Source organism: Capricornis sumatraensis, chromosome 14 (genome assembly GCF_032405125.1).
Source record: "Capricornis sumatraensis isolate serow.1 chromosome 14, serow.2, whole genome shotgun sequence".
Classification (NCBI taxonomy): domain Eukaryota; kingdom Metazoa; phylum Chordata; class Mammalia; order Artiodactyla; family Bovidae; genus Capricornis; species Capricornis sumatraensis.
Genome location: NC_091082.1, coordinates 62,206,751 through 62,220,944, shown reverse-complemented (window position 1 = coordinate 62,220,944; position 14,194 = coordinate 62,206,751). Strand labels below are relative to the sequence as shown.

The window sequence follows — 14,194 nt, the reverse complement described above, 5'->3', positions numbered from 1 at the left end:
TTAACTCTACCCTTTGACCTTACATTTATTCCCTGGAAGTCCCCTGGAAGAGGAAACAGACCTGAGCCGATTTCTGCTCTGACCCTTAGCAACCCATCTCTAAAATGAGAAAGCTAGGAGAGAAGGTCCTGAGATCTTTTCCAGTTCAGCAGTACCCATTCAGTGGGTACCAGATTAAGGGGACCGTAGAAATGGCCCTTACCTGAGGCTAGGAGGCAGGAAAGGAGTTGGAGAAATCAGGTATATCTACTTCTGGAAGAGAAGCAGGACAGAGGAATAATCACAGGAATCAGAGTGCCTAATGCTGGGAGACCTTCAAACAGTAATCTTCTAGTTTAATCCAGTGAGCTTGGGAACTAAAGTTTTTACCCCATTGAGTGGGATAACCAGTCCCCCAAAGCCATAGAAACTATGGCAAAAACCTAGCCAAATTCTGCTTCTCCTCAGCTCACACAGTGGAGCAATTCCGTCCATGAAAGGCCTCAAGTATCGAGAGGTTAATTACTCCTCTTTTTACCTCCAGTTACCAAACAGTCCTGCTTTCTCTATGATAAAGTGCTACCTATTGTTGCTCACCACCCCAAATCAGTAAAATTACAGAAAAACTTTCACTGAAGACTCATTTCCTTGCTCTCTTCATTTTTCCCCTCCCTTATGTCCCTGTTACAAATGCCTTAAGTGCCTGAAGGAAAAAAGTTAATATTTCCTTTTTTTCCCCCTTGGACCGTAAGTTCCTTGAGATAGAGCTGTCTCTTATCCATCTTTATATTTATTATTTTTTCTATGTTCCCCGAGTCAAGCCCAATGCTTGCCATAGGCCCAATAATAATTAAACACATGTTGGTTGAATAAACTATTAGTCCTTAAAGAGCTTGAAAGTTAGGAAGAGTTCACTTCAAACCTGAGCTTTACAATTTATTAGCTTGGTAACTTTGGAATATTACTTAACCTCTTTAAACTTCAGTTAGTTCCTCATCTATAAACGTGATATAATACAGCCTAATTTAGAGGGGTGTGCCAGGCGTTAGTGAGGTAAGCATGTGTCATGTGACTCACTCATGCTGGCGTCCTGAAGATAACTTTGACTGACTCACAAGAGCTGACTGTCCACATCTCTTTCCAGCACTTTATTCAAGTGACATAACGTGGGTGTAGCTTGAAATAGGCCATAGTGGGACCATGGAAATTGGCAGACACAATCTTTAACCACTCAGATTGCTGCTGATAAACATTTACCAGCATGCCACTAGGCTCAAGGTAGGGCAGCTAATAAACGGTGATTCCTTTCCCCTTTCCTCTTAATTCACGTAGGTGCTCTCGGTCAAGTGATTGAGAGGTCTGCTCCTTCCCTTGCTCTCAGAAGGAATCTGCTACAAAGCCTTGATCTTGGACCCCTAGCCTCCAGGCTGTGAGATAATACATTCTTGTTGAAGACCCTAGGAAATGAATACCCATTCCCTCATCCATAACACTTTCTTCTGCTTCAGGAATTAAAAACAATTTTCTGGCCATTCTCTCCTCTTATACTTAATCAGATCCTGATAACAAAAGTCAGGAATAGATAGTTCTAAGGAGAAGTTCCACTGCCAGAAAGCTAGACATAGATAAAATTTTTATTTACACATTCTGTAACGTGACATTTCTGTCTTATTATCTAATTTTATTTTTTTTCTTCATTAACGAGCACATTGTTAACTGGCTTGAATCCAGGGAGTGTCTGATTGAGGTTTGAACCTCATCTCTTTGAGCACACTTAGTAATTTCCATTTTTGTCTCATTAAATCCACAGTACTTGGGGTTTTAGAAATCACCTGTGTCAGCACATTTGTTCTTTTTTCATAAAATAAAATAGGAAATTGCACAGACATTGCCACATAGACAAGACACTTTGTTTTTTTTTTTAATTTTAAAATCTTTAATTCTCACATGTGTTCCCAAACATGAACCCCCCTCCCCTCCCTCCCCATAACATCTCAGTGGGTCATCCCCATGCACCAACCCCAAGCAAGCTGTATCCTGCTAGACAAGACACTTTGGAACATTGTTGGTTGACAGGTAGTATGGCTAACAATATTAATATATCAGCCCATGGAAAAAAATTTTAGTCTTGGGACCCCATGGACTGTATCTTGCCAGGCGCCTGTGTCTGTGGGATTATCCAGGCAAGAGTACTAGAGTGGGTTGCCATTTCTTTCTCCAGGGGATCTTCCCGACCCAGGAATCAAACCCAGGTCTCCTGCATTGCAGGCAAATTCTTTACTGACTAAGATATGAGGGAAGCCCCCCAAAATGCAAGTATTAGTTACTCAGTTGTGTCCGACTCTTTGTGACCCCATGGTCTGTCCATGGAATTCCCTGGGCGAGAATACTGGAGTGGGTTGCCATTCCCTTCTCCAGGGGATCTTCCCTACCCAGGGATTGAACTCAGTCTCCTGCATTGCAGGCAGATTCTATACCATCTAAGCTACCAGAGAAACCCTAGTGTATAAAAGGCACTTTAAGAGAGTCATCGTATAATTCATATAAGATGATGGACTGTGTGTAAGTCTAGGCCAGAGTTACAGGAGGGGAGGTAAGATGATGGGTTGTGTGTAAGTCTACGCCAGAGGTACAGCAAGAGCAGTGGTGAGAGGGGTCTGTTACAGCAGAAGGAATATTTTATCAAGTGGCATTGATCAGAATTTCTGATGAATGGAAACAGCTTTTAGTCAGTTTTATTGTTTTAAAACAATGCATTCCTTTCTTACCTGTGCCAAGGCTGATTGTTCTCACTCTTTTTTTATGTCATTGATCTAGGCTATAAGTGTCAAAGGACTTCGGTCATGACCCTAACATTTTCTTGTTGGGAAACATCCATTCCTGAATCCTGTTGTTTTTAGGAAACAAAATCCCTTTGATTCTCCTATTAGGAGGACCTTCACTTTTTCTAAACCAGAGAGAAAAAGAGAGAGTTTGAGAGAGAGAGCCACTTTCCTGTGGCATCAATTTCCTGTGATGGTTTCTTACAACTGAGTGAGAAAAACTTTACAACTCTATTTTTAACAACTTTATGCTGATGAAGATTACTTTATTACATGTTCTGTGCCTGCTTGTACATTTAAAATACCATTTAAAGTAGTAACATTTGTAATTTTCAAAAGACTTTGTTTTTCTAATTTTAAAACTAATACATGTTCCATGTAGAATTGTGGAAAAAATCTGAAAAGTCAAAGAAGAAATCACCCATAAATTTACCAAAGATACATTTTGTTATATGTACTCAGTTTTCAAAAAATACATATGTACATAGATGTATTAATATATGCCTTTATACTATATGTTCTTGTTATATTGGGATTATACTAAATAATATCAGTTTAAAAATGAAGTTACTTAGTGGTTTCCTTGTAGTAGATGTTTCCTCTAAGTAGTGACTGTTATTTAAAAAAACTATAAGTTTTAAAATCCTGTAGTTTGAGTTACAGGAAATTGGAAATAAGATTTTTATCACAGTCCCTAATACTGCTGGTTTATTGTCCCTGGTTATTTATGCTAAATTCGGTTAAATAAGTAGGTTAAAAGAAATCCAAAGTAGCTTTAAGTGATTCAGTTCAGTTCAGGTCAGTTGCTCAGTCCGACTCTTTGTGACCCCCATGAATCGCAGCATGCCAGGCCTCCCTGTCCATCACCATCTCCCGGAGTTCACTCAGACTCACGTCCACCGAGTCCATGATGCCGTCCAGCCATCTCATCCTGGGTCGTCCCCTTCTCCTCCTGCCCCCAATCCCTCCCAGCATCAGAGTCTTTTCCAATGAGTCACCTCTTTGCATAAGGTGGCCAAAGTACTGGAGTTTCTGTTTTAGCATCATTCCTTCCAAAGAAATCCCAGGGTTGATCTTCAGAATGGACTGGTTGGAACTCCTTGCAGTTCTAGGGACTCTCAAGAATCTTCTCCAACACCGCAGTTCAAAAGCATCAATTCTTCGGCGCTCAGCCTTCTTCACAGTCCAACTCTCACATCCATACATGACTACTAGAAAAACCATAGCCTTGACTAGACAGACCTTTGTTGACAAAGTAATGTCTCTAACTTTTGAATATACTATCTAGGTCGGTCATAAATTTTCTTCCAAGGAGTAAGCGTCTTTTAATTTCATGGCTGCAGCCACCATCTAAAGTGATTTTGGAGCCCAAAAAGATAAAGTCTGACACTGTTTCCAGTGTTTCCCCATCTATTTGCCATGAAGTGATGGGACCAGATGCCATGATCTTCGTTTTCTGAATGTTGAGCTTTAAGCCAACTTTTTCGCTGTCCTCTTTCACTTTCATCAAGAGGCTTTTTAGCACCTCTTCACTATCTGCCATAAGGGTGGTGTCATCTCATATCTGAGGTTATTGATATTTCTCCCGGCAATCTTGATTCCAGCTTGTGTTTCTTCCAGTCCAGCATTTCTCATGATGTACCCTGCATAAGGTAAATTAGCAGGGTGACAATATACAGCCTTGCTGTACTCCTTTCCCTATTTGGAACCAGCCTGTCATTCCATGTCCAGTTCTAACTGTTGCTTCCTGACCTGCATACAGATTTCTCAAGAGGCAGGTCAGGTGGTCTGGTATTCCCATCTCTTTCAGAATTTTTCCACAGTTTATTGTGATCCACACAGTCAAAGGCTTTGGCATAGTCAATAAAGCAGAAATAGATGTTTTTCTGGAACTCTCTTGCTTTTTCCATGATCCAGCAGATATTGGCAATCTGATCTCTGGTTCCTCTGCCTTTTCTAAAACCAGCTTGAACATCAGGAAGTTCATGGTTCATGTATTGCTGAAGCCTGGCTTGGAGAATTTTGAGCATTACTTTACTAGCATGTGAGATGAGTGCAATTGTGCGGTAGTTTGAGCATTCTTTGGCATTGCCTTTCTTTGGGATTAGAATGAAAACTGACCTTTTCCAGTCCCGTGGCCACTGCTGAGTTTTCCAAATTTGCTGGCATATTGAGTGCAGCACTTTAAGAGCATCATCTTTCAGGATTTGAAACAGCTCAACTGGAATTCCATCACCTCCACTAGCTTTGTTCGTAGTGATGCTTTCTAAGGCCCACTTGACTTCACTTTCTAAGATGTCTGGCTCTAGATTAGTGATCACATCATCATGATTATCTGGGTCATGAAGATCTTTTTTGTACAGTTCTTCCATGTATTCTTGCCACCTCTTTTTAATATCTTCTGCTTCTGTTAGGTCCATACCATTTCTGTCCCTTATCGAGCCCATCTTTGCATGAAATGTTCCCTTGGTATCTCTAATTTTCTTGAAGAGAGCTCTAGTCTTTCCCATTGTGTTGTTTTCCTCTATTTCTTTGCATTGATTGCTGAAGAAGGCTTTCTTATCTCTTCTTGCTATTCTTTGGAACTCTGCATTCAGATGCTTATATCTTTCCTTTTCTCCTTTGCTTTTCACCTCTCTTCTTTTCATGGCTATTTGTAAGGCCTCCCCAGACAGCCACTTTGCTTTTTTGCATTTCTTTTCCATGGGGATGGTCTTGATCCCTGTCTCCTGTACAGTGTCACAAACCTCATCCCATAGTTCATCAGGCACTCTATCTATCAGATCTAGGCCCTTAAATCTATTTCTCACTTCCACTATATAATCATAAGGGATTTGATTTAGGTCATATCTGAATGGTCTAGCGGTTTTCCCTACTTTCTTCAATTTAAGTCTGAATTTGGCAATAAGGAGTTCATGATCTGAGCCACAGTCAGCTCCTGGTCTTGTTTTTGTTGACTGTATAGAGCTTCTCCATCTTTGGCTGCAAAGAATATAATCAACCTGATTTCGATGTTGACCATCTGGTGATGTCCATGTGTAGAATCTTCTCTTGTGTTGTTGGAAGAGGGTGTTTGCTATGAGCAGTGCATTTTCTTGGCAAAACTCTATTAGTCTTTGCCCTGCTTCATTCCTCATTCCAAGGCCAAATTTTCCCATTACTCCAGGTGTTTCTTGATTTCCTACTTTTGCATTCCAGTCCCCTATAATGAAAAGGACATCTTTTTTGGGTGTTAGTTCTAAAAGGTCTTATAGGTCTTCATAAAACCATTCAACTTCAGCTTCTTCAGCATTACTGGTTGGGGCATAGACTTGGATAACTGTGATATTGAATGGTTTGCCTTGGAGATGAACAGAGATCATTCTGTCATTTTTGAGATTGCATCTAAGTACTGCATTTTGGATTCTTTTGTTGACCACGATGGCTACTCCATTTCTTCTGAGGGATTCCTGCCTGCAGTAGTAGATATAATGGTCATCTGAGTTAAATTCACCCATTCCAGTCCATTTTAGTTGGCTGATTCCTAGAATGTTGACGTTCACCCTTGCCATCTCTTGTTTGACCACTTCCAATTTGCCTTGATTCATGGACCTGACATTCCAGGTTCCTATGCAATATTGCTCTTTACAGCATCAGATCTTGCTTCTATCACCAGTCACATCCACAGCTGGGTATTGTTTTTGCTTTCGCTCCATCCCTTCATTCTTTCTGGAGTGATTTCTCCACTGATCTCCAGTAGCATACTGGGCACCTAATGACCTGGGGAGTTCCTTTTTTGGTATCCTATCATTTTGCCTTTTCATACTCTTCATGGGGTTCTCAAGGCAAGAATACTGAAGTGGTTTGCCATTCCCTTCTCCAGTGGACCACACTCTGTCAGACCTGTCCACCACGACCTGCCCGTCTTGGGTTGCCCTGCAGGCATGGCTTAGTTTCATTGAGTTAGACAAGGCTGTGGTCCTAGTGTGATTAGATTGACTAGTTTTCTGTGAGTATGGTTTCAGTGTGTCTGTTCTCTGATGCCCTCTTGTAACACCTACCATCTTACTTGGGTTTCTCTAACCTCAGATAAATCAAAAGAATAATATAATCCTCTTCAAATTAATAAACAGTAAAGTGAACATTAAAAATAATAATACAATAATAATGATGACCATTTATTCCTTGTTTTAAAAGTATGCCAAGCATGTTTCGTGTAATCTGATTTTATTCTCACAACTCTGTCAGGCATTATTCTTTTACACTCATTCTACAAATACAGGGACACTAATGGAGAAAGGCGAGGTGACATTCCCAGAGGAACCAGCTCTGCCCTGTTTAAAGGGTTTTTACTCTGACCTTGCATGTACTTTTCCTTCCTTCAGTCTGACATTTATAATGTACTGTTTGAAGGCTCTGTAACCTTCAGGACTGTTGGTATTAGTGGTGTTCAACCATTCTTCATAGTTGGTTTTCCTGTCTCAGACTGCATTGACACATTTGTTTAGAGCCCAGGGAATTACATAGGGGAGCCTATATCATGCAAAAAACAATAGGCTTGAGGACCTGCAGTCACCACGAAAGCACTGAGCTTGAGCCATAACCCCTAGGACATGCAGCACAGAGTCCTTGAGGTGCTGGGTAGAGGCTGTTAAACTTATTTTTCGTTAGCTCTGTCCTCAAGGATGATCTATGGCAGGGGTTGGCAAACTATAGCCAGATATGCCTATTATTTTTGCATTGCCTATGAGCTAAGAATGGTTTTTACATTTAAAAAAAACAAATAAAAATATTTTGCAGCATGCAAAAATTATTTGCAGTTAAAATTTCAATGTCCATTATTTATTGGGTGCTCATTTGTTACGTATTACCTGTGGCTGCTTATGCACTAGAACAGCTGAGGTGAATAGTTGCAACTAGGACCATGTGACCTGCAAATACTAAATATTTACCATATGATCCTTCACAGAGAAAGTTTGTCAATCCCCAATCTAAGGATTAGGCCAATCCTTTTAAGCAACTTTCTAAGAAATGCAATAACTGACTGTTTTAAATTTCCCAATTCATCACTCAAGAGAAGTAGCTCCATGTACAGATTTGAACACAACTAATTTTATTCTTTTTTTTTTCTCCTCAGTGGAATTTTGGGGAATGTCAGGTACAGTTGCTTTAGCCACTGTAGGACTAAATTTAGATTCCTTAAGCTTTAAACCAAGGATCAAGTTGATAATTACTAAGTAAGTCTTATATTTTGTACTTGGTATAGGTCTCATAGAAGTTTAGTGCTTAAATGCCTTCAGTAAAATTTCTTTTTATAACTTTTCTATCTTTTAATTTTTAATTATACTGCCAGTCATATTTGAAAAGAACTTAAGTTACCAGCAATTATTGACATTCCTATTATGAATTGATATTCCTATTATGAATAATGTAATATCAGTGGCTCAGAGATCATAGTACTTCTTATAACTCTTTGATAAAAATTGAATTGTGAGAAGTTTAAAAACTACTTTATTCCTTTGTTTGCTACATAACATACCTGAATGACAGTATCATAGTATGGAAAGAGCTGGGAAAAGAAAAGTAGCAGAAAGGTGCAATACCAGCAAACCCTAATCTAGCTTTACCTCTGGTGTAATAAGAATATCTGTGGACAGAGTAAAAGCCATTTGCCTGTCTTCTCAGACAAAGGCATTAGCCGTTCTCTAAGCAGCTGTGCTAAATTACAGAATTGTCTCAGAACTATTTCATACCAAGTCATAGTCTAGTGTATAAATTCTCACACTGGATGAAAGCCAGTGTTGAAATGAGAAAAATAAGCCATTATCCTGAGTTTTCCCATGAAGATTTGTTGCTTTAATATAAGGGACTATTTTTTTGTTCTGGAAGTATGTCCTTCATACATTTTAGACGTTTAAAATGTCATTTCTCTCATGAAATTCCAGTCATGGAAGATGGCACTTAAAAAAAAATTACTTTGCAACTTTTAAAAAAATGGCCTCTGTAGCTTATTTTAGTCTTGTGTATATGTGAATGACACTTTACTGGTTTTTAAAAACCAGAAGCTTAGAAATAACTAGCTGATAGAACATATCTTTTTCCTCTGAATTTTGGACAGTTTTCTGAGCTCAGTCATGCTATCTGTCAGCATCATTATAAATTACTCATTCTATTCATTCAATTGTTTATTCTTATATGTATTCAACCAGGCCTTTCTTATTATCTGCTATGCTGCTGCTGCTAAGTCGCTTCAGTCGTGTCCGACTCTGTGAGACTCCATAGATGGCAGCCCACCAGGCTCCCTGTCCCTGGGATTCTCCAGGCAAGAATGCTGGAGTGGGTTGCCATTTCCTTCTCCAATGCATGAAAGTGAAAAGTGAAAGTGAAGTTGCTCAGTCGTGTCCAACTCTTCGCAACCCCGTGGACTGCAGCCTACCAGGCTCTTCCGTCCATGAGATTTTCCAGGCAAGTGTACTGGAGTGGGTTGCCATTGCCTTCTCTGGTATCTCCTGTGGCCTGGACATTGTATCCTAGGTTTGGGGCTTTGAAAATAAGTCCCTTCTCAGAAGACACTCATTGTTAAATGATGGATGTGTTTATTTAAGAGACTATGAATAAGTATAAATAATTATATCTTTATTGGAGAAGGCAATGGCAACCCACTCCAGTACTCTTGCCTGGAAAATCTCATGGACGGAAGAGCCTGGTAGGCTGCAGTCCCTGGGATTGCTGCGAGTTTGACATGACTGAGCAGCTTTGCTTTCACTTTTCACTTTCATGCATTGGAGAAGGAAATGGCGACCCAGTCCAGTGTTCTTGCCTGGAGAATCCCAGGGATGGAGGAGCCTGGTGGGCTCCCATCTATGGGGTCACACAGAGTTGGACATGACTGAAGCGACTCAGCAGCAGCAGCAGAATCTTACTATATGTAAGGCATTTCTTAAGGTCCTGTGGAGACATTTAAAAAATTCTTCTACTCAGTCAGTTATTCCATCATTTGTGAATTTTGATAAAACTAAGCTGTGGGGTTTGAGGTCCCACTGATATCCTTTTCTGTTAGGAGTTCTGAATCAACTGAATCAAGCAACGGGAGTCAGGTAGAGAATTGGACTGTCTGCTTGATTGGAGTAATGCTGTATCAGAGAACATGGTTTCTATCTGCAGCTAAAATGAGGCTTCCTAACACTTCTTTCCCAGTGTAGATCTTGAGGCTTACCTATAGGGAGACTGGTTTGTGGGTCAGACAGATGGTTACCCAGTCCTCTGAAAGGGGAGGTCTGAATAGAGGGGTTCAAGAAGGGGCAGGACTTGAGATCTGACTGTACAAGTCAGACCTGGCCCAGACCCAGGTGTGATACCACAGGGAGCCAGAGCAGCCCCAGGCCCTAAGCACTGAATTTTTGGAGGTGGGGCCAGATGTGTATATTTTTGTTTTTGCTTTTTTTGAGTTTTTTTAATTTTGATGTGGACCATTTTTAAAGTCTTTATTGAATTTGTTACAATGTTGCTTCTGCTTTATGTTTTGGATTTTTGGCTCCGAGATGTGGGTTCTTAGCTCCCAGATCAGGAATTGAACCCATACCCTCTGCATTAGAAGGAGAAATCCTAACCGCTGGAAGGCCAGAGAAGTCACAAGACATGTAAATTTTTGGAAAGCAATTTGAGTGGTTCTAATGTGCTTCTCTGCTTGAGAACCATAGTGTTGTAGATGACTGGCACTGTGGGGACTCAGAGGAGTATCATGTCCACTGAGTGTGCTGAGGATATTTTTCCTGAAGAGTATGGGATTAGAGTCAGCCTCACAACATCTTTAGGAATTTGGTAGATGAGAAGTCAGACAGAAGAGACCTTCAAGATAAGGGCATGAATGTGCCCATATGACCCAGAAATCCCACTACTAGGCATATATTCTGAGGAAACCAAAATTGAAATAGACACATGTACCCCAATGTTCATTGCAGCACTGTTTACAATAGCTAGAACGTGGAAGTCAGAGAAGGAAATGGCAACCCACTCCAGTACTCTTGCCTGGAAAATCCAATGGATGGAGGAGCCTGGTAGGCTGCAGTCCATGGGATCTCAAAGAGTCAGACAGGACTAAGCGATTTCACTTTCACTTTTCACTTTCATGCATTGGAAAAGGAAATGGCAGCCCACTCCAGTGTTCTTGCCTAGAGAATCCAGGGGACGGTGGAGCCTGGTGGGCTGCCATCTATGAGGTCGCACAGAGTCGGACATGACTGAAGCGACTTAGCAGCAATAGCAGCAGCAGAACATGAAAGTAACCTAGATGTCCACTGACAGATGAATGGATAAAGAAGCTGTGGTACATATATACAATGGAATGCTACTCAGCCATAAAAAGGAATGCATTTGAGTCAGTTCTCATAAGCCTATTATACAGTGTGAAGTAAGTCAGAAAGAGAAATATAAATATCATATACTGATGCATATCTATGGAATCTAAAAAGATGGTGCTGATGAGTTTCTTTTTAGGGCAGCAATGGAGAAACAGTATAGAAAACAGACCTATGGACCAGGGGGAAGGGGAGGAGGGAGAGGGTAGGATATATGGAGAGAGTAACATAGAAATTTACATTACCATATGTAAAATAGATAACCAATGGGAATTTGCTGTATGACTCAGGGAACTCAAACAGGTGCTCTGTGACAATTTAGAAGAGTAGGATGGGAAGGGAGATGGAAGGGAGGTTTGGGAGGGAGGGGACATGGATGTACCTATGGCTGATTCTTATTGATGTATGACAGAAAACCACAAAATTCTGTAAAGAAATTATCCTTAAGTTAAAAAAATTGAAAAAAAAAAAAAGATAAGGGCATGAGTGTACCTGCTCAGTCGCACAGTCATGTCCAACTCTTTGTGACCCTGTGATCTGTAGCCCGCCAGATTCCTCTGTCCATGGGATTCTCCAGACAAGAATACTGGATAAAGGACTTTCATGCAAATCACAAAAGGAGAAGTAGTGCAGAGCGTGTTGAGGGGATCCAGTCAGCTATTACAAAGTCAGGGTTAACCAGACAGGGGGCTCCTGACAGTGGCCTCAGCTGTGGTTTTCAGTCATGGGTCTGACATGGATATGCTGCCAACTCATCTCAGCAAAATCGCCACGTCACCAACTTGGTGGGGGGTGGAATCTTTATTTTTCTGCCTCGATCTTACTACTCTGCTGTGAGAGAGGCAGCCCACAGATATTGGTGTGATGAGGGTGATGGGAATATGAAATGATGTATTTTAGTTCCAACAAAATACTTTTCAATGAAATTCATTAATTTTTATTTAGGTATAGTTTATTTATAATATTTATTAATCTCAACATAATACAATGTAGTGACAATATTTTTATAGTTTTTACTCCATTTAAAGTTATTAAAAAACAATGGCTATATTTTCCTGTGCTATATATCTTTGTTGCTTATTTATTTTATACATAGTAGTTTTTATCTCTTAATCCCCTACTCCTATCTTGCTGTTCTTTTTCCCCACTGGTAACCATGAGTTTGTTCTCTATATCTGTGAGTCTGTTTCTGATTCCAACAAAATAGTTTTTAAATGTTGACAGTAGTGGTGATGGAGGCAAAGACCTCTACTAAGACAAGAATGGTAGATATGTATTAGATGCTTTAATATGAAAAGGAAACTATTTTTAAAAAAAGCACATCCCTTAAAGTGTGATTTCCTTTCCATTTATCCTAGGTTTCTAATAATGTTTTCATGTATATTCCAACATTTAATATACACTTTCTTTGGCATCGTAATTGGATGTGGAGAAATCAAATATTTTCAATTTCACACTGTAGTTTTCATAATTATCTTATTTGTAACAGTGAATTTTGTAAGGTAAGGATTATAATTTAAAGTTTGCTTACTGGACTCAGGTTCTCAAGTCCAGAATTAGAATTGAGAAGTGGGTTATAACAAAAGGAGCTGTGGACATGCAGTCAGGAAACCTGTATTGTTGTCAAGGTCCTGACAATAGCTTGCTGTGGAACTGAGGGAAAGTCTATTTACTCTTCAAGGTTTCATGTAAAGAGAGAAAGGGCAGAACAGCAGTATCAGCATAACCAATGAGCTTGACAGAGATGCAAATTCGTGAGCTCATCCCATTTAACTGATTTGAATCTATGGAGATGAGATGCAGGAAACTGTTTCAACATGTTTAAGTGTGAGCACCCCAGGAACCAGATTAATGGCTCCTAACATTTTGTTGACTTCATCATCATTTATTATTGTCACAACTATGATAAAGCCATTTATTTAACATTAACTGTGCACAGTATGTCACAAGAAAATAAAGTGTGCCACGGTTTCCATTGTTTCCCCATCTATTTACCATGAAATGATGGGACCAGCTGCCATGATCTTAGTTTTCTGAATGTTGAGTTTAAGCCAGGTTTTTCACTCTCCTCTTTCACCTTCATCAAGAGTCTCTTTAGTTCCACTTCGCTTTATGCTGTAAAGAGACTTATTGAGAGAAATGTGTTGGAGATGGTGAGTCAAACAAAGGCCTGGATGTCATAATCATTGCTAGCATGTGTTAAGTGCTGACCACCCTCTAAACATCATTCTAAGCCCTATGAATTTTACTTCATTTAGTTGAATCTTCATGAAAGTCCTTTGAGGCAATTCAGTGACTATTATTTTTCCATTTTACAGATGAAGAAATTGAGGCTTGAAGAGATTAAACAACTTGCTTAAGGTTTCATAGTAATAAAAGTCTAAATTTGAACCTAAGTAGACTGACTCCAGAGCCTTTGCTAAACTGCCTTTCTCTTTTTGATATCAGGAAATGACATCAGTTGTTCTATTTCATCTGAACTCAATGGTGTTTTAGAGAAAAATCATTTAGTAAGGCTGAACATGTTGGTAATTACTTTGCAAAAGACTTAAATGCAAGGTGGAGCTGCTATGCTGTGCTAAGTCACTCAGTCATGTCTGACCCTTTGTGACCCTGTGGACTGTAGCCCACCAGGCTCTTCTGTCCATGGGCATTCCCCAGGCAAGAATACTAGAATGGGTTGCCATGCCCTCCTCCAGGGGATCTTCCCAACCCAAGGATAGAACTCAGGTCTGCATTGCAGGCAGATTCTTTACTGTCTGAGCCACTGACAAGCTCCTTAGAAGGTCATGGCAGGGTTCAGAAATTAGACCAGGAGGACCTGTAGATCCTGAAGAGTTTGCCCAAAAAAATTATATATATTATAGATGGCAAATTGTAGATAACAGGAATCCTCTAAATTGTTTTATGAAATTCATAGCTAAGTGACTGATACGCAATATCTTTTTTGAAGCTGAAATATATCAATGGTATTTCTGCTGAAATCTCATTTGAAGGACAATGAGATACAAGTCGATTACAGATAGAATCTAAATTTTAGCATAGAGTCCTATAGAA

At 39.9% G+C, this 14,194-nt stretch overlaps 1 protein-coding gene across 1 annotated transcript in view; it reads left to right on the top strand.

The window, feature by feature from the left end:
• The window catches only part of SLC9C2 (solute carrier family 9 member C2 (putative)), a 101,872-nt gene that overhangs the window by 23,856 nt on the left and 63,822 nt on the right, over nucleotides 1–14,194 (top strand). The window contains exons 7-8 of the mRNA XM_068985782.1: nucleotides 7,918–8,017; nucleotides 12,496–12,639. Coding sequence (XP_068841883.1) covers nucleotides 7,918–8,017; nucleotides 12,496–12,639 — 244 coding nt within the window. The remainder of the gene's footprint in view (nucleotides 1–7,917; nucleotides 8,018–12,495; nucleotides 12,640–14,194) is intronic.